The following is a 20,515-nucleotide window of genomic DNA, read 5'->3' on the forward strand; positions in this document are numbered from 1 at the left end:
CAGGATGCAAAGAGGCTCCTGGCGGTCCTGTGGCTGCTTTCCCTGGGCTCTCTGAAGCTTCAGTCCCCCCTGGCAGGGCTCTCCCACCCCAGGAGGCAGGAAATGAGCTGCTGTCTGAAAGGTCTGTAAAAACCGGAATGCGCAGCTATTCACTGCAGGAAAACCAGGACCTGTGAGCTCTGGGGCCTAACAGAAGGGAGCATGCAAAGGACTAGCAGGCAGTGGGAAAGGCAGAGTCCCCTGGCATCCTGTCTGCAGTCGAGCGGAGCCCTGCAGAGCTCGGGAACACACCAAGGCCCGCCTGCCAGCACAAGCTTACCTCTTCCATCCCAATGAATTGAAAGGTCATCAACAAAAACTCTGGGACTAAGAGAGGGCACGCAAGTCAACACACAAGCTTCAGAGATTGATTGAAAGGAGGATTCCCAGCCTCTGTGTTTCTCACCCCTTGGATGGACTGGACAGTTCTTGTGTTTGTTCTTTTGTGAGGGTATTGGAGTTTGAACTCAAGGCTGGCACTCTACTACTTGAGCCACGCCTCCACTTCCAGTTTTTTTTGCTGGTTATGGACTGTGTGGGAGCCACTGCACCCAGCTCTAAGAGTTTTCTTTGTAGATTTTTTTTTTTGCCAATCGTGGGGCTTGAACTCAGGGCCTGGGCACTGTCCCTGACTTGAGCCATAGCACCACCTCTGGCTTTTTTCTGTTTATGTGGTACTGAAGAATTGAACCCAGGTTTTCACGCGTGCTAGGCAAGTACGCTACCACTAAGCCACATTCCCAGGCAAGAATGTTATTCCCAGTCCCCTTTTTTCTTTCTCTGCTTTTTTTGGGTCAGTCATGGGGCTTGATCCAAGCATACTGGGGAGCTGTTTTTCCTTTAGAGAAAACTAAGTGGTTGGAGGCATGGTTCAATTGGTTGAGCATCAGCCAAGGAGCAAAAACATCAGGTACTGAGTTTGAGTCTATGTCTTGGACCAAAAAAAGAAAAAGTAGAATCTAGATGGTCACCGGTGGCTCAAGCTTGTTATCCTAGCTTCTCAGGAGGCTGAGATCTGAGGATCACAGTTCAAAGCCAGCCTGGGCAGAAACGTCTATGAAACTCTTTTTTTTTTTTTTTTTTGGGGGTCCAGTCATGGGGCCTGAACTCTGGGCTTGGGTGCTGTCCCTCAGCTCTTCAGCTCAAGGCTAGTGCTCTACCACTTGAGCCACAGCGCCACTTCCAGCTTTTTTCTTTTTGCTTATGTGGTGCTGAGGAATCGAACCCAGGGCCTCATGCATGCAAGGCAAGCGCTCTACCCCTGAGCCACCTTCCCAGCCCCTCTATGAAACTCTTATGTCTAATAAACCACCAGAAAACTAGAAGTGGCGCTGTGGCTCAAGTAGTAGAACACTCACCTTGAGCTGAATTGCTGAGGGGCAGTGCCCAGGCCCAGAGTTCAAGCCCCACAACTGACTAAAATAAAATAGATGAGAAAATATTAAGTGATTACCTTGTTCAAAGTCATAACTGACCCAGTTAAAAATGCCGGGGTCTGAGCCCCACAATGGGCCACAGCAAAACCCAAAAGGCAATTAATTCATGCTGCCTAACTGGTTTCTTCCTTGCAGATTCAATTGCATTAGGCAGGCAGCTTCTCTTCCTCTTCACTGTTTGAATTGTTTCTGTGCATGGCAAAATGGAAGCAGTCCGGTCCACCTCCGAGCTGGCTGCATTTCAATAATGATCCCCGGGGAGGACTCTCATGGGGCTTTCCAGGCTTAATTAGCTCTGATTTGTAAGATTTCTTAAGAATCCCAGGCCACGATGCGATGGGAAGGCCAAGTTACTAGGATTCTCGCCACAACTCTTTAAAAAAGAACATTCCCGAATAAAGAGGCTGGTAGTGCCAGAAAAGAGCTTGAAGGAGTGGCTGCTTGTTAATAGCCAGGGCACTTGTGAACTGCACTGGAGACCATACAGAAAGAAGAGAGAAATGCTTTCCAACGTTCTGGCCCTCCTCCTATTCTCAAGAGCAGGAAATTATTTAAAGTATTTCCTGAACAGCCGGAGCACATTAGAAACCTGCTCGCATTCTCTAACATCATGTCCAGGACATGGACACCAAAGAATTCTTTGCAAAGAAAAAGAATGATTTGCGCTCTGCATCTCGTTTCTACCTGAGGATCAGCTGCTCTCTGTGGAGAGTGTGAATCACACATCATTTGGCTGTCCAACTCAGTATCTTTAAGAACACACCCTAGAAGATAATTCTGCTCCCCCCCACTCCCCTGCCCCTACTGGTCTTGGGGTTTGAACTCAGGGCCTGGGCACTGTCCCTGAGCTTCTTTTTGCTCAAGGCTAATGTTCTACACTTGAGCCACAGCACCACGTCTGGCTTTTTCTGTTTATATGCTACTGAGGAATTGAACCCAGGGCTTCATGTATGCTAGGCAAGCACTCTACCACTAAGCTACCTTCCCAGTCAAGAATATGTTTTTGTGTGTGTGTCAGTACTGGAGCTTGAACTCAAGCCCTTTTGCTCTTGCTTAGTATTTTCCCCTCAAGATTGGAGCTATGCTATTTGTGCAACACCTCCATTTCCAACATTTGGCTGGTGAATTGAAGATGATTCTTTTGGATTTTTTTTTTTCTGCCTAGGCTGGCTGTATAGTGAAATCCTCAGATCTCAGCTTCCTGAGTAGTTGGCATTATAGGTGTCAGCCACTGGTATCTGATGAGAATTTGTGCTTCTATTCCTAAAAACATACTCTGTATGTGTGTAAGTGTGTGTGTATGTGTGTGTGGAGACAGACAGAGAGAGAAACAGAGACAGAAACAGAAGCAGAATCAAAGACAAAGAAAGAATTAAGATTTTTTTTTTTCCTAGATCATTTAAATCTCCAGGCAAGCCAGGTCTGGAGCTCCCAAGCAAATCACTGTTGGAGTATTAGAGGTCACAGGAGTTAGTTACCTAGACTCCAGTGGCCAGTGTTGGGAGCCAGCTAGCCTGTGACCATAGTTAGAAAATTCCCCAGGTACCCCCCCCCACCATGAGAAGAGCCAATAAGGTTAGTGAAGTAAAATTACTAGAGAAAAAGAGCAATTGCAACTTCCAGAGTCTAGAGAAGAGCCAATGACTAAAGAGAATGACAGATGTGTTGGTGAAGGGTGAAGGTTGGGCCAGCTCTGTACCTTCTAACCACACTTATGAGCCGTTCTTCCTGAAGCCTTAGAACTCAGGGAATGTGGACTGCCCCTCTGAGCCCCAGCTGTCAGTAGGAGAATGAGGAATCAGACACCATTGTTCTACCCAGCCACTGGGGCCTGCAGAGGAGCCTTACCTGAGACCATCAGAAAATTCCAGATCCCTTTCCCTCATCTCCTCTCCCCAGGGACAAAGGCACTTCAGAATCCAGTGTTATTTCATCACGCTTTTGGAAAGAATGTCTGTGTTGGTCAGCATTCCGTCACTATAAGCAAATACCTGAGACAGTTCAATGATCAACAGAAAAAAAAAAAAAGGTTTGTGTTGGCTTGTAATCAGGGGGACTCGTTGCTTTAGGCCGCTTCTGGGGCTGCTGGATGACAGTGGTTGGCAACCTGTGGTAGAGGGAACTGCCAGAAAGAAAAAGAAAAGAAAAAAAAAAGTCTACCAGAGTTCCATCAGCTTTCACACAAGCAAACCCTCTTCGAGCTGGACTTGAATAGCTCAAGGGGCAGCTCTTAGCCAATCAGGAGTTAGATGCTCCAATTATTCTACCCAATAGAATTGGAAGAGAGGATCATAGTAGGTGGAATCAGGAAGAGAATCCTGAGCTCTCAAAAGAGTTAAACGCTGGTACATCGTTTATCCCTGCTATTTCAAACCATGACCTTCCACCTTTGAGACATGGCCCTGTAGGTCTCTAAGCTCATGGAGAAGGTCTAGGCAATGTGACTGATGCCAGGGCTTCCAGGAAGCCCAACTGGCCACATTTTGGTACTGTAGCTAGGTTGAAATGATTTCCCCAGCCCTTCTTGAGATCCCATTCAGAACCTGAAAGAAGCAGCTCAAGCTGGCAACTTCAAAGAGCTTACCATACAGGAAGGTGTGCTGTGTGGTTTGGGGGCCGCTGGAAGGTGGAGAGATTATAGGCAAATGCAGCATCTTTAACATCTTATTATACTTACCTGCGTGGTCTTGGGTCACATGTAACCAGACTGCTATAAAATGTGTCCAAAAAGTCATCAGGCATTGGTGGCTCATGCCTGTAATCCTAGCATCTCAGGAGGCTGAGATCTGAGGATCGAGGTTCAAAACTAACCCAGACAGAACAGTCTATAAGTTTCTTATTTCCAATTAACCAGCAAAGAGCCAAAAGGAAATGGTAGAGTACTAGCCTTGAGTGAAAAAGCTAAGTGACAGCACCCAGGCCCTGAGTTTAAACTTCAGTATAGGAGTGTGTGCATGTGCCTGTGTGCATGTGCATGCGTGCAAACACACACACACACACACACACACACACACACACACACACACACACACACACACAAAGTCTGTGGAGGAGCTAAAGGAAATGTTTCCTGGTGAAAAGTTGGGAGCAGTTGCTGTATTTAAGTGGAAATGCATACTATGTATTTTGTAAGCTTTAACTACTCCACGGTCATTGACTGACCTACTGAAGAGGCAGAACTTGAACTCCTAATACACTTGGACAAGAAGGAACAATTTATGGCCTTGTATGCGTGGGAAGAAAACATGGCCTGATGGTTTCAGGGTTCGGTGCCTACAGCTCCTAGGCTGTTACGAAACTGTTCCAGATATGTAAGAGGAACTGGGCGTTTAGAGACACTGAATTATGCTTTCAATCTATGCCAACAACATGCCACTGAGCATAGAAAGGCTCAAAACTCAATTGCCTTTCTATCCTCATCTCCCCCCCTCCCCCCCCCCCCGGCCCCGGGGTGTTTGTTTTGTTTTAAATCGTCTTTATGAGCTGAGGTTATGAAACCTAAATCATCAAGGGTGTTACTACCACCTTTTGGTAAGGGGCTATGAGGGGCTCTACATGATCTGGTCACATTGTGTTTAGCACAAATTAGGTCAACAGCCCAAGTTTAAAAGCAAGCACTACTAATGACATGCTTCCAGGGCTTTGCAAAATCAACCAGCTGGGTTTTGGCATGCTTCCGCAGGGCGGAGGGAGGGAAGTTGCCAGCTACCTTCTCTGAATGGCCTTCTGAACTTGAGTCCTGTTTCTCTCAGTTGCCAGCTGCCCATACAAACAAACCCAAGAATCTGTCTTAACTGCTCTTGCTGAGAGGGTAAAGAACAGGACACTTAAAAAATAGACCAAAAAAGCCAGGTGCCAGTGGCTCCCGCCTGTAATCCTAGCTACTCAGGAGGCTGAGATCTGAGGATTGTAGTTCAAAGCCAGCCGGGGCAGGAAAGTCCAAGAGAATCTTATCTCCAATTAACCACCAGAAAACTGGAAGTGGCGCTGTGGCTCAAGTGGTAGAGTGCTAGTCTTGAGCAAAAGAAGCTCAGGGACAGCGCCCAGGCCCTGAGTTCAAGCCCAGGACTGGCAAAAAAAAAAAAAAAAAAAAAAAAAATGGAGCTAAGAAAACAAAGGAATCCTAGCTACTGAGATATGAGGATCAAGGTTCAAAGCCAGCCAAGGCAGTAATGTGCCTGAAACCCTTATCTCTAACCACCAAAAAGCCCAAAATGGATACCTGGCTCAATCGTTAGAGCTGTTAGCACCCTGCTGGGCAGGGGTTACATTAACAAACACCACGCCCCTCCAATCAATTTTTCAGCCCTTTCAAATGTTGATACAGGTGGAAAAATGTTGAATGTTGACAGGGTAAACAAAACTGCCTCGCAAAACAGTTTGAATACTAAGGCAAAGATACAATGTGGCAATTTCCTACAGTGAATCTACTTTCGTTTATTTGTTGTTTCTTAGGTCCTGGGTTTATGCTGCCAGGGAAAGCCATTCCTCCAGGTTTTTTGTGCCTTAGTTCTTTAGCTGTTTTTCAGGGTCTGGAGCTGTACCAAATACCCATGCTCTTTTTTGGTTGTTGTGGAGCTTGAACTCAGAGGGCATGGGTGCACCCCTGAGCTTTTGTTGGTTGAGGTGGTAGTCTTGGAGCTTGAACTTAGGGCCAGGGTTCTGTCCCTGAGCTCTTTTGCTCAAGGCTAGTGCTCCACAGCCTTCCTCCCCCCCCCCCGCCCCCCATATGGCTTTCTGGTGGTTTTGGTCAGTCTTTCCTGCCGGGGCTGGCTTTGAACTACCATCCTCAGATCTTAGTCTCCTGAGTAGCTAGGATTACAGGTATGAGACACTGGTGCCCAGCTCCCTGGGCTTCTTTTGCTCAAGGCTAACACAAAAGCTCAGGGACAGTGCCGAGACCATGAGTTTAAACCCCAAAACAGGAAGCACAGACAAAAATAGATATAAGCAGATGTATAATTCATTAAATGAGATTTGGGACTACTAGGAAATAAAGTTTTGGTGCAGCAAAAAAGTACTACCAATTCAGACATACTTGGTAAAAATTGGTGACCACAGAGTTTTTGTCAAGTTATTATAAAAAGTCATTCTCCAGCCGGGCGCCAGTGGCTCACACCTGTAATCCTAGCTACTCAGGAGGCTGTAGCCAGGATTACAGGCGGGAGCCACTGGTGCCCAGCCCCCACTGCAGGAAAAGTAGCCCAGCCCACTGGCAGGACTCAGAATCCGGCAGGAACAGGTCAGCACCCCTGGATCCTTGATGACCCCCAGTGATGTCACTGGCATCATGAAGAGCCTAGACTAGACAGCAAACATGGGTGAGGGTGAACCGAGAAAAGGGTGGAACTTAATCTTTATTTACAGGACAATCCAAGATATGAAATTCCACAGACAGGCTTCATACAGTATGTACAGTTTGGAACTGTTCAAGTATAGTTTTGTTGTAAAAAGTGCTACAATAACCACATTTAAAAAAAGAGTTCTTAGAGAGAAAACAGTAAGACAAACATATACCAAACGGTACACAAGGAACATCTTTATGCCGAAGCTGCACAAATCTAGAAGTTAAAGGTCCCTGGAGTACCATCTTGAACTTGGAAAGAATAGCTTTCAGAGGTACTTTCTGGCACAACATTTTGATCTTCTTCTTCCTAGATATGGAAGAAAAAAAAAAACCACCTTAGAAATATGGCACATTTCTCAGCAAAAACCTACCTAACAACTCACATCGCTTCTTAAGGTCTTCGCTCACATACCCCACCTTTAACCTGGCACCATACAGTCTAGTACTCTGAGCAGGGAAGGGAGAAGGGCTACAAGCATGGCTGATCCACCTGTGCTTGGGAGAAGGGAGAAAACCTCCAAGGCCCACCAGTGTTTCTTTTCTGACTTGTTCCAGTCAACCCCCTGCAGGATGTGACGTGACATGACTCACCTCCACGGAGAAGTACTTCTCAATCAGCTTCAGGGAGGCCTTGTACACACTCTCGTTCTCATGGTTCTGAAGTGCTTCAATTCTGTCCAAACCGCCACACTCTTCAATCATTATGCTCAGTTTCTCGGTTTCTCCTAGCTTCTCAGCAGCCTGAACAAAATGGACATTTATTAGCTTCCATTGGGTGTCCTATTTAAGTGGGAAAACCACTCCAGCTGAAGAATAAATGTCTGTATCTATACCTTATCTATCAGGGATACTAGTTTCATCAACAATTACATAATACAAATTTGGGGGTTTTTTTTTGGTTGGTCGAGGGGCTAGAACTCTAGGACCAGGTGCTGTCCCTCAGCTCTTCAGCACAAAGTGGAGTGCTGTACCACTTGAGCCAAAGCACCACTTCCAGTTTTTTGAGTGGTTTATTGGAAACAAGAGTCTCCAGGACTTTCCTGCCTGGGCTGGCTTTGAACTGCAATCCTCAGATCTCAGCTTCCTGAGTAGCTAGGATTATAGATGTGAGCCACTGGCGCCTGGCTTACATGATAGAAGTTTTATGTCCATTTTCCATATGTGTACTCTTAGCACCTACTTCTTTTGTGTCTGTGTATGTACCAACACGAGCTGGAACTCAGCATCTTAGCATTATCCTTTAGCTTTTTTGGCTCAGGGATTGTGCTCTTGATTGTGACTTGACCAACAGCTCCAGTTCCAGCTTTTTGCTGGTTCATTGGAGATGAAGTCTCCTGGAGTTTCCTGCCTGGGTTTGGTTTCAAACTGAGATCCTCAGAGCTCAGCTTCCTGAGTAGCTAGGATTACTGGGGTGAGCCACTGGCATTTGGCTGAAGTTGAAGCCTCAGTACTAGCATAAAAAAGAAGCAATGCAGTCTGGACAAGTGTTCTGGTGCACATGTAATCCTAGCTACCAAGAGGCTGAGCCAGCAAGACAGCTTGAGTTTATCCATAGGTTTGAGGCAAGCTTGGACAACATGTGAGAACTGGTGCCAAAAACAAAACAAATGAATCAACAGAATAATTCTAAGGCCTATTTTTACTGAGTACATTTATCTGCCCCTACCCTACTCCCACCCCTGCCAGTTTAAACAGGAAACTGATTATCGGGCCCTAATTCAAACAAATACCAACCACATTAGAACTTACCTGGAAGATATTTGTAATGGCGTCTAGAATGACCAGGATAATTTTGGTATCTTTCGAGTTCAAGAGGCTCATCAATGGTTCTATTATGCCACAGTGAACAAGGTAGACAATCTGTTCCACAGATCCACCACTGGTGTAGTTGGTTACTGCCCATACCGCCTCCTTTTGTGTCTTAAAGTCAGCCTGATAAACATAAATAGTTCTATTTCAGAAGGCATAATAGTAAAATCCCAGCCGGGCACTGGTGGCTCACGCCTGTAATCCTAGCTACTCAGGAGGCTGAGATCTGAGGATCGAGGTTCAAAGCCAGCCCGGGCAGGAAACTGTGAGACTCCTATCTCCAATAAACCACCAGAAAACCGGAAGTGGTGCTGTAGCTCAAGTGGTAGAGTGCTCGCCTTGAGCTGAAGGACAGTGCCCAGGCCCAGAGTTCAAGCCCCACGACCGACCAAAAAAATAAAAAAATAAAAAAAAATAAAATCCAACAGGTCCCATTTTGCAAAAATAGTGACAGAAACTACCAACTTGGCTAGAGAACCTTAAGTGAAATAGTTATTATCTATTGCCTACTACTTAGCAATAAGAGAGAGTGTGTGTGTGTGTGTGTGTGTGTGTGTGTGTGTGTGTGTGTGCGCGCGCGCGCGCTGGTCCTGGGACTTGAACTCAGTGCCTGAACTTTTTGTTCAAGGCTAGCGCCCTCCCACTTGAGCCACAGCTCTACTTCCAGTTTCTGGTAGTTAATTGAAGATAGAATCTCATGGACTTTTCTGCATTAGGCTGGTTTTGAAATGCAATCGTCAGATTTTCACCTGCCTGAGTTGCTAGGATTCTAAGGAGTAAGCCGAGGGTGGCGGATTAGCTGAGGATTTTAAACAGTAGGCAACAAATAAAGGATGTTCTCAAGCCCAGCTGGTCCATACATAATTACCAGTCATTGGATGGAATTCAACAGTGATTACCTTAGAGAGGACACCCACAAGAAATGGGACCAGTCCGTGATTCACCACTTGCTGGATCTGGTCCTGCCGGCCAGCTGTGATGTTTGACATTGTCCACGTGGCTTCTTTCTGAATGTTTGTCTTGGGGTTCGTTAGCAGGCTGGGCATGACGGCAAGGGCTCCTGCGTCGATCACAACCTGTGTCTGCTCATCAGTTCCTGTGACAATATTTCCTACGGCTCTAAGTGCAGGAGTCTTAAAGGGAAAAAAATGACTGGTTATTACCCCAACATTGCTCAAAAAATTCTTATCCTAAAAGAAATAATTTTTTTTTGGGGGGGGCCTGTGGGGTTTGGAGTCAGGGCCTGGGTGCTGTCTGTCCCCAAGCCTCTTTGTGCTCAGCCTCCTGAGTAGCTAGGATTATAGGCGTGAGCTACTGGTCTGTCCCTTCCCCCATAGCCTCTTTTTTCAAGTTGTATTATCATCTGATCCTTGTTTTCTTTTTTTTTTGGGGGGGTCCGGTTGTGGAGCCTGAACTCTGGGCCTGGGCACTGTCCCTCTACCACTGAGCCACCTTCCCAGCCCCTGATCCTTGTTTTCTGTTCAGTAGTGGAAAGGTGAAAAACCTACCACAATTGACAATTCAGTCGCTCCTAGAAGCTTCACAAGTTGGGGCACAACTCCTGTCTTCACAACCATTTCGATGCGCTCATTGGGGCCGTCAGTCAGGTAGGAGATGGCCCAGCAGGTGTCAGCTAACACCTCGGGGTCAGTGTAATGCAGGAGTCGGGCCAAAGTAGGCAGAATCTGCTCAACAGCATCTAACGGGGGCGCAGGATTCTTATTGCGGCAAAGGTTTGAAAGTGTCCAGGTAACGTTCCTTAAGTAACCACACTGAGGGGAAAACCACAAAATAGGTATTGAGGCATGGAAGACATTAGGCTCAACACAGACCACCTGCTGACCCGTAGAAACTTACTGTTAAGGCTGACATATCAGGAACTGCCAGGAGAGCCAACAGAGGGTCGATTGCACCGTACTTAATAACCAAATCTCGGAAGTCTGAACCATCACCTACAAAAAAACAACACCAGATTTACCACATCTTCTCATCTAGCACCACTGACACATCAGAATTTCCCTCCCTCACGCTGATGAATCCCTGGGGCTGGGTTTGCCTTCACTTTTTTGAACTCATGGCCTCTTGCTCTTTCATTGGCTTTTTCACTCAGGACTGGCACTTGGTCACTTGCAGTTTTCTGATGCCGACTTTTCTGCTCAGGTTAGCTCGGATCCTACCCACGAATTCTCTTGAGTAGCTGGGATTACAGGCATCAGCCACCACCACTCCGTTTCCTGCTCCTGTCTTTTGTCATTCTTAATAAGAGCCTGATGCAAAATCCAAACCTAACAGGTCACTATTACTCTTCACATGACCCTCCTCCAAACTCAGTCCAAAGAGATTTTTTTATTTTTATTTTTTGTGGTCTGGGGCTTGAACTCTGGGCCTGGGTGCTGTCCCTCAGCCCTTCAGCTCAAGGCAAGCCCTTGAGCCACAGTGCCACTTCCAGTTTTCTAGTGGTTTATTGGAGATAAGGCTCAAGAGTCTCCCAAGCTAGCTTTGAACCTTGATCCTCAGATCTCAGCCTCCTGAGTAGCTAGGATTACAGGTGTGAGCCAATGGGCCTGGCTCAGTCCAAAGAATTTTTTTTTTTTTTTTTGTCGGCCGTGGGGCTTGAACTCTGGGCCTGAGCGCTGTCCCTCAGCTCTTCAGCTCAAGGCGAGCGCTCTACCACTTGAGCTACAGCGCCACTTCCGGTTTTCTGGTGGTTTATTGGAGATAGGAGTCTCACGGTCTCTCCTGCCTGGGCTGGCTTTGAACCGCGATCCTCAGATCTCAGCCTCCTGAGTAGCTAGGATTACAGGCGTGAGCCACCAGCGCCCGGCAGTCCAAAGAATTTTAAGGCAAGTACCTGCGATGTTTCCTAGGGCCCACACAGCCTGTTCACTGATGTGGGCATGGGGAGACGCCAGCAGAGTGATGAACGCCGGGATGGCGCCGCCATCCACCACAGCTTTGGTCTGTTCGGAAGTCCCAGAGGCAATGTTAGTGAGAGCCCACGCCGACTCAAACTGGATGGGCCCACAATCAGTTCTGCCCAAGAAGGACACGAACTTGGGGATCAAACCAGCACGGATGATGTTATCTATGGGGGGCTGTTTTTCCCTAGAAAGAAGTTTCCTAAGGAAGAAACAAAAAGGAGAAGCTTGTGTGAAAGTCAATGTACAACAGAATCCATTTTAAGACAGGGGATTAGTGCGTAGCTCATCTTGGCTTCAAACTTCGGATCCTCCCATCTCTGATACCACAGAGGCACTGGCCAATATGCCCAATCTTATAAACCTTTCAGGGCACAGATGGCTGGCCTGGTGCTACCGATCTTATTGTCAACAACCTTGTTCCCCTGCACCAACAATTACCTGTAATTCAAATTATTCTCTCCCTGCAAAAATCTATACACTGCTGTCATGTTTTTCTCTTTTCTATGTTGGTACTAGGAGTTATACCCAAGACATGAACACTTTTCCTAAGCTTTTTCTACTCAAGGTTAGTACTACTTGAGTTTCATTTCTACTTCTGACATTTTTCTAGTTCATTAGAGCTAAGACTGTCAGATTTCCCCCCGCTTGGGCTGGCTTTGAAATGCAATCCTAAGATCTCAGCCTCTGGAAATTATAAGGTGTGAGCTACTGGCACTTAACACTTTTGTGAACTACTGGAAATCTATCAAGTTATTCTCCTTATTTAACTTCTCTGATTGCTAGTGACTGTACAGTGCATTTTACTTGTCATTTGCCTTGTTTCACTATACAGTCTTCTTTTTTGGGGGGGAGGGGGGGAAGATGCGGTCATGGGGCTTATACTCTGGGCCTGGGCACCTGTCCCTCAGCTCTTCAGTTCAAGGTGAGCTACCACCTGTCCCACAGCACCAATTCCAGTTTTCTGGTGGTTAATTGGAGTTAAGAATCTCACCGACTTTCCTGCTCTGGTTGGCTTTGAACTCTGATCCTCAGATCTCAGCCTCCTGAGTAGCTAGTATTACAGGCGTGAGTCACCAGCACTCAGTTTTTTTTGTTTTTGTTTTTTTCCTTTTTACAAGTCTTAGGGTTTGATCTCATGGCCTGGACACTGTCCTTGAGCTTCTTTTTGCTCAAGGCTAGCACTCTCTACCACTTGAGCCACAGCACCACTTCTGGCCTTTTCTGTTTATGTGGTACTGAAGAATCGAACCCAGGGCTTCATACATGCTAGGCAAGCACTCTTACCACTAAGCCACATTCCCAGCCCTATATATATATTTTTAAACTGGATATAGCATTTAAAATGGATATATGAATCCCAAATTGAAATATTTCTTCCTTTTCTACTTCCAGTGCCTTAAAAATGCTACTGTGGCCAAAGATTAATTCTTTACTAAAAAGGGCATGCCAAGGGCTATTTAATAGCAATTGTTACTGAGGATAGAATTTTAGGCAATTGTAGAAATTACAAAGCTTCACCTAGGGGAAAAAAAAAAACACAGAGAAATAGGCTGATGCCTGGTTTCACCTGTACTCTACCCAGAACCAAGTCCCCTTCCCAACAGACCACCCACAAAGGGCACTTTTTAGGCTGCACGCGCTAGGATGCACAAGGCTTACCGAGCGGCCTGTGTAGCTTGGAGCTGGCTCTCCACATTGTTGCTATTTATACCTTTGACAATGTCATCTACGGACCAGTGCACAATGCCCTACAAGAAAAGTGGTAGTTTACAAGTTACTTTTAAGATTAAACAAATAATAAAACTTATTACCATTGTAAAGACTTTTTTTTTTTTTGGGGGGGGTTGGTCCTGGGGAACTCAGAGCATGTCACTGTCCCCGAGCTCTTTGCTCTACCACTTTGAGCTACAGCTCCATTTCCAGTTTTCTGGTGACCAATTAATTAGAGATAAGAGTCTCAAGGGACTTTCCTGCCCAGGCTGGCCGAGCTACTCCTGTGGAGCTGGGATTAGTAGCCACTGCCCAGCTTTTGTGAAGTTATTTTTAGGGTTATAATCAGTTATTAAAACTTAGCCTAGTCACGCACCACTGTTTCACAACTGTAATCCTAGCTATTCAAGTTGCTAAGATCTGAGTTCAAAGCCAGCCTGGAAAAAGAGCTCCAATCAATCACCAGAAAACTTGCAAGAGGTGGGAGGGAGGAGGAGTCTCAAAGACATTCTTGCCCAAGCTGGCTTCAAACTGTGATCCTCAAATCTCAGCCTCCCATGTAAGTAGCTAGGATTATAAGGCATGAGCCACTAGTACCCAGCAAGGCCAATTTTTTGAATGGTTAATTGGAGTCTCTTAGACTTTTCTGCCCATGCTGGTTTCAAATTATGTTCCTCAGATTTTCACAAGTTTGAGGAGAGCCTGGGCAAAGGTAGCAAAATTCCATCTCAAAACAGACATGTAATTAATTCAAACTTCAGTATGCGGGGGTAGTTTTTGCCCCCTTTTTCCAACAAATGTTAGCTTACTGTGGACACTTTTTTTTTTGCCAGTCCTAGGGACTGAACTCAGGGACTGGAAACTTCCCTGAGCTTCTTTTTGCTCAAGGCTAGCACTCTACCACTTGAACCAGGGTGTCACTTCTGGTTTTTTCTGTTTATATATGGTACCGAGGAATCAAACTTAAGAGTTTCATTCATGCTAGGCAAGCACTCTACCACTAAACCACCTTCCCAGCCCAACACTTTTTAAAAAATTTTTTTTGTTGTTGGTCTTGGGGCTTGAACTCTAGGCCTGGCATTGGCCCTCAGCTCTTCAGCTCAAGGCTAACACTCTACCACTTGAGCCACAGCATCACTTCTGGTTTTCTGGTGGTTTACTGGAGATAAGATTCTCAGGAACTAGGCTGGGAAGGTGGCTCAGTGGTAGAGCGCTTGCCTTGCATGCATGAGGCCCTGGGTTCGATTCCCCAGCACCACATAAGCAAAAAGAAAAAAGATGGAACTGGAACTGGCGCTGTGGCTCAAGTGGTAGAGTGCTAGCTAGCCTTGAGCTGAAGAGCTGAAGGACAGCGCCACCAGTGCCCGGCTCACGCCTGTAATCCTAGCTACTCAGGAGGCTGAGATCTGAGGATTGCGGTTTAAAGCCAGCCAGGGCAAGAGAGACCGGGCAGGAAACCGTGAGATTCCTATCTCCAATAAACCACCAGAAAACCAGAAGTGGCGCTGTAGCTCAAGTGGTAGAGCACTCACCTTGAGCTGAAGAGCTGAGGGACAGCGCCCAAGCTCAGAGTCCAAGCCCCACGACCGACAAAAAAAAAAAAAAAAGAATTCTAGGCGTGAGCTACCAGCGCCCAGGACCAACATTTTTTACTTTATAAGCTTTTTTCTTTTTGCTATATAGCCCAGACTAGCCTGGAATTTGTGATCCTCCTCTGCCTTCCGGGTAGATAGGATTACAGGCACACCCACATCCCATGAACTTAAATTGACTCTTGTAATGACATTTAGTTTAAAATACTTTAGATAGCTTTATACAAAAATACTTTTCTTGGGATTGGAAGCGTGGCTCGTGGCTCAGGTGGTAGAGCACCAACAATGAATGAAAAGGTCAAGACACTGAATTTGCACCAAATCTGGACACCAGTCTTGGACCAAAAATAAATAAGAAAAAAAAAAACCTTTTCTTTACACGCTTACTTTATAAGGTTTACTCCCCCATTTTTAACATTTTTTTAAAAGCAGAAATTAAGAGATACACTATCAACCTAGATTTGCATTTGTTTTCCAAACAATGAACTCTATTAGTGAAAACCCTTAAGAGAAGGGGTCCATGTTAAGGTCTGCAAAAGCTTCTCTTAAACTCTTCGCCTTTTATCCTAAAGTTTCCTTTTCTCTTGCCTCTTCTTTTGTTATGTCTACTTCTATTCAATTCGATTGTCATCTATGGAGAATGCCCTACTTTCTGTCTGTAGCTAAGAGAAACATTGTTACATAGCCCACCACTGCAGCTGCGAAGGTAGCTCAGTGGTAGAGTGCTTGCCTCACATGCATGAAGCCTGGTATTCCACTCCTCAGTACCACATACATCGAAAAAGCTGGAAATGGTTCTGTGGCTTACAAGTGGTAGAGTGCTAGCCTTGAGCAAAAGCTCAGGGACAATGCCTAGGCCCTGAGTTCAAGCCCCAGGATGGCCAAAAAAAAAGCCCACCACTGTACATCTGGTACGTTTTTAGTAAAGAAGTGTATGGTACAGGATAAAGAGAAAGAAATTACAAAGCCATTGTAGCCAGGCACCGGTGGCTCACGCCTGTAATCCTAGCTACTCAGGAGGCTGAGATCTGAGGATCACGGTTCAAAGCCAGCCTAGGCAGCAAAGTCCATGAGACTCTACTCAGAAAACCAGAAGTTGCGCTCTGGCTCAAGTGGTAGAACACCAGCCTTGAGCTGAAGAGTTGAGGGACAGCGTCTAAGCCCAGAGTACAAGCCCCATAACCAATAACAACAAAAAAAGCCATTGTAAATATTTCAGGAGGAAAAAGACCATCGCTGCTAACCAGAGATGACAAATGACACAGAGGGGAGGGAGGGGGAAGAGGGGAAGAGGAGGAGAGAAGAGGGGAAGAAGGGGAGGGGGAGAGGAGGAGAGAAGAGGGAAGAGGGGGAGGGGGAAAGGAGGAGAGAAGAGGGGAAGAGGGGGAGGGGGAGAGAGGGAGGAGAGGGAGGGGGGGGGAGAGAGAGAGAGAGAGAGAGAGAGAGAGAGAGAGAGAGAGAGAGAGAGAGAGAGAGAGAGAGAGAGAGAGAGAGAGAGAGAGAGAGAGAGAGAGAGCACAAAAGTTAAAAGTTAAATTGGCTGGGCGCCAGTGGCTCACACCTATAATCCTATTTACTCTGGAGGCTGAGGACATGAGGATTGGAGTTCCAGGCTAACTTGGGCAGGAATGTCCCTCCAGAGACTCTTATCTCAAATAAACCTCTCAGAAAACCAGAAGTGGCACTGTGGCTCAAGTGGTAGAGTCCTCTCCTTGAGCTGAAGAGCTGAGGGACAGCGCCCAGGCAGAGTTCAGCCCCAGGGCCAACCTCTTCCCCACCTCTCCCAAAAAAGAGTTAACACTCAAAATGGTCACTTCTAGAGACAGTTAACATTAGAACAGGTGGCCATCTAGAAGCAGGAAATCCACACCTGAAGGAAGGTGTCAACTAAATGAAAACACTGGGCGCTAGGGATGCGGATCTGTGCTAGAGCACTAGCAGATGTGTAAAGCTCTGGGCTCAATCCTTAGCGTGGTCCAAAACAAATAATTCAAGACCTTGGAATCAGCTTCAGTAGATTAGAGAACAGATAGCAAAGAAAACCAATCAGAACAACTGACTGGGAACAGAAAAACAGATCTTTAGACATTTGATTGTCAAAAGTACATATTAGATTTCTAAGCAATGTCCCGGTGGATTCTCTAGGTTTACAAGCCTTTGTGAAATCCACGCACCTGATTGTTGCGGTTCTCCTGCAGCGGAGAGGTGGCATCATCAGGAAAGGAGCTGACATTTCTCCTTTTCAGCATCTGGTCATCCTTCTTAGCTTTCCTCAACTCCACATTAACTTCTATCCGGCGCCGTCTCATTTCCTACGTGCAGAGAAGGTTTATCACTTCACCTCTGATATCAGCTTTGGAGCCAGGTGACTAGTTTTCTTTCAGTGTCAACCCCTTCTCAACAAACATCTTCCAGTTCTAAAATATCCCAAAAAACCAACAACCAAAGGTACTCACCGTGCTGTCTTTTCCCTTGTTCTTGAATCTGTTCAGCCGGGCAGCTGGTGAATTAGCATTCTCATTGGTGGACATGGTTGAGACAAAGGGAGAAAGCTAGAAGCTAGGAGGGGGGAAAAAAAAAGAATTCCCTAATTTCATTTCGCTTTGTCAACAAGAAGAGCACCAGGCAGGCACCTACTCGGCCCACCCCTACACCACCTTCAAATATCTTCCAGTTCTCAGCATTGTAGGTAGTTTTACTCCAAGAATAGCTGTCCCCTTCTACTAAAGTACAGACTTCCTGGAACAACTGTCCATCAGAAAGCTAATGCAAGCCACATAAATCTTTCAGTAGCCGCATTAAAAAGAAAAAAAAGAATAATACTATTTTATCCAACTACTACCTAGACATGTTAGCAATAATTAAAAAAAAAAGGTTTTACACTTCCCATACGTCTCCAACCTGTGTCCTGCAGCACTGTGGACCTCTACTGAGACCGGTGCCTTTTGAAACACCTGGCCATCCCAAGATCAAGACGATGGGATCTTAACATTCTGGAATCTATGAAGGTTTATCCAACCCCAAGTGGGGATAGACGAATGACAATGACTTGTGGGGACCTATGTCCTCACAGGGCAGTAAATTCAGATGCTCTAGAGGCTCTCTGAACTTCACTTGTCATCCAGTGAACAAAAGTAAGGACCTTCTCCACACCGGAACGTTATATAAGAATTGGAGCCACGCCATGACGGGGCCCGGCATAACCATCTTTGTCCCCGGTGAACACTGGAAGCTGCAGCGCCCCGCACACATCTGCACTTCCTGATCGTTTCAGGCGGATGCGGGGAGGTGTCAGGAAGGTCCCAATTCGCTATCCTCCATTCCCCGCGGCTCGCCCACGACAGTAACACAGCCAACCCCAGGCCCCGGCGTCAGAGATCGCCTTCCCCGAAGCAGCTCCGCCACGGCCAGCCCCGAGCGCCGAGCTCCGGGAGGGCGCGGCGCGGACCGAGGAGAGGCCGGCCGCCGCCTCCAGCGGCCCCTCCCCGACCCTCGCTCCGGGGCCCGCCGGGATCAGCTGGCGCACTCTGCACCCTTCGCAGCGCCCTTAATTCCCGACCCAGTCTCCACCTCCACGACCCGAGCCCCCGAGGCCCGATCACCCGGGGAAGGAAAGCCAAACAATCCCCAGGCCCGCCAGGACCGGATCCCTCTCCCCCCCCCCGCCCCCGCCCCAGCCTCCCTCCCGCGATCGCCAGGCCCCGCGCAACCCCGCGACCGCCAGGCGTCAGCGCCGCGGCGGGGACGGAGCCGGGGTCCACCATACCAGGAGATCGGGCTGAGGCTTCTTCGAGAGGCGGTGCGGGGTTCACCGGGAGCGGATCGGCTGCCCTCGAAACGTCCAACGCGGCTCAGCCCAGGGACGGTGTGCCTCGTGCCGCCGGCCGGCCCGATTTAAATTTCCCGGTGACTCTGCACTCCGATTGGCTGGTTCGAGCCCAAGCTGCGCGCCCATTGGTGGATTTGAAAAACACGTTAGGCGGGGCCGAAGGGGAGGGGTCCTGGGGCCTAGAAGAAGGAGGAGGAGCAGGAGGAGCAGGAGGAAGACAGGACGGCATCGCGAGACCAGGGAGCGGTCTGGGGCCGGGCCTGCGCGCCCCGGATCCCGGCATGCAGCGCGAGGGGCCCGCTTTCCTCGCTGCAGCGTCGTAGGAACTTGGCGGCCGCAGGGCTGCGGGGCGGAGGCGTCGTGTCCGTTCGCTTCTCCCCCCCCCCCTTACCCGCTTGCTTGCTTGCTTGTTTTTTAATTGCATCATAAAAGACTTGTGTGGAAACTGTAATACAGTAGCACAAGCTTTGTCTGGAGGGTCATCTCAAATGCAGAGTTACAAGCTTTCGCGTAGTGCATTCGCCTAAGTGTATCCATGGACCCCCGGCTTCTTTGTTTTGTGTCTATGCTGCTCCTGGGGCTTGAACTCACATCCTGGAAGCTGGCCTGGGGCTCTTCTACCCAAAGCTCAAGCTCTACCACTGGAGCCACGGCACCACTTCCGGTTTTCTGGTGGTTCATTGGCGATAAGACTCTCACAGACTTCCCTGCCCGGGCTGGCTTTGAACCGCGATCCTCAGATCTCAGCCTCCTGGGTAGCTAGGATGACAGGCGTGAGCCACCAGCGCCCGGCTGCAAGACTTTTTTTAAAAAATAAACCATAAACCACCCCAAGTTCAATAAAAAGATGAACTTCTGTGCTATTAATACAGTCTGAATTCATGACTCTCTGTTGTTGCTTTTTGTTTTGTAATGCTGGAGATGACTATAAGCATTTGGATCGTGAGCTGTTAGTGTTTGCTTTCAGCAAGTCTTCTGTGTCCTAAAAGGGGAGTTCTTTAGGAAAGTTGTATTGGTCTCTTCTGAACCACAAGTAAATTCAGCGAACTTTGTCCATTCTGCCTGGCAGGCGTTCATGCCAGTCCCACTCACTGAGTAGCAGCCAAGGTAGGAGGCTGCTCCTACACCTAGTCAACATAATCCCTTCCCTGTGAATGTAAGAATGTGGAAGGAATTCATCTCTGAACCAATCACTGCAGAGCGCTCCGGGCAGCTGTGAATGGTTCTGGGGCAGGGACAGGCACAGGACTTTAACCTGCTTGGAGGTCTTTGCTTTTGTTTAGAAGCTGGAGGTTGAAGTCTAGGCTGTGATTTCTCTCTCTCTCTCTCTCTCTCTCTCTCTCTCTCTCTCTCTCTCTCTCTCTCTCTCATTTCTTTATTGAGATTAGGTGGTTACATAAATTTCTCAGTATTGTGGGGTAATGATACTTAGCTAAAGTCATAAATACACTTTAACCTTCACAAAGGGAATTGTCATTATCATGATCCATAAAGTTTGTGAACTCTACCAAGTTTGACAGTACAACTATTTCTTCCAAATCGGGTGATATGTACATTTCTTTCCTTTTTCTTAGTGCACGCTGTTCCCCCTTTCCTCTCATTCCCTCCCTCTCAAGCTCCCATGGCTGCCCTTGAGTTACTTAGTTCACTTTCATCAATGTTGTGGTCTTCTCTTAACTGAGAGATTTGAATCTTGTAAATCTGAGTTAGGGAACTGTACTAATACTTTGAGAGCTCTGATCCACAGTATCCCACCTTGGAAAGCTATGGTTATCTCTGAAGTTTTGTACTTATGTGATTCACTGTGTTTTGTGCTTGTTTTTAGGGCTTGT

General features: G+C 47.2%; 1 protein-coding gene across 1 annotated transcript; it reads right to left on the reverse strand.

The window, feature by feature from the left end:
* Positions 1-6,814: 6,814 nt before the first annotated feature.
* Positions 6,815-18,741, reverse strand: Kpna2 (karyopherin subunit alpha 2). Its single transcript, XM_069993095.1, has 11 exons — positions 18,621-18,741; positions 17,311-17,413; positions 17,029-17,166; positions 13,212-13,300; positions 11,483-11,751; positions 10,489-10,583; positions 10,140-10,403; positions 9,531-9,764; positions 8,572-8,754; positions 7,414-7,563; positions 6,815-7,129 (listed from the first exon to the last, which is right to left on the reverse strand). Exons 2-11 carry the CDS (start codon positions 17,383-17,385, stop codon positions 7,037-7,039), a joined length of 1,590 nt encoding a protein of 529 aa, XP_069849196.1. The 5' UTR covers positions 17,386-17,413; positions 18,621-18,741; the 3' UTR covers positions 6,815-7,036.
* Between the last annotated feature and the right edge of the window lie 1,774 nt (positions 18,742-20,515).

This window comes from Dipodomys merriami, unplaced genomic scaffold, assembly GCF_024711535.1.
Source record: "Dipodomys merriami isolate MVZ:Mamm:240054 unplaced genomic scaffold, mDipMer1.0.p SCAF_42, whole genome shotgun sequence".
In the NCBI taxonomy this organism is placed as follows: domain Eukaryota; kingdom Metazoa; phylum Chordata; class Mammalia; order Rodentia; family Heteromyidae; genus Dipodomys; species Dipodomys merriami.

Excerpts from the sequence above, each read along its gene's own strand:
- Kpna2 (XM_069993095.1), bottom strand. The coding sequence starts at position 17,385 with ATGTCCACCAATGAGAATGCTAATTCACCAGCTGCCCGGCTGAACAGA. Across the intron at positions 11,752-13,211 it reads CAAGCTACACAGGCCGCTCG|GAAACTTCTTTCTAGGGAAA; the intron begins GTAAGCCTTGTG and ends TTTCTTCCTTAG. Across the intron at positions 10,404-10,488 it reads CTGATATGTCAGCCTTAACA|TGTGGTTACTTAAGGAACGT; the intron begins GTAAGTTTCTAC and ends TTTTCCCCTCAG.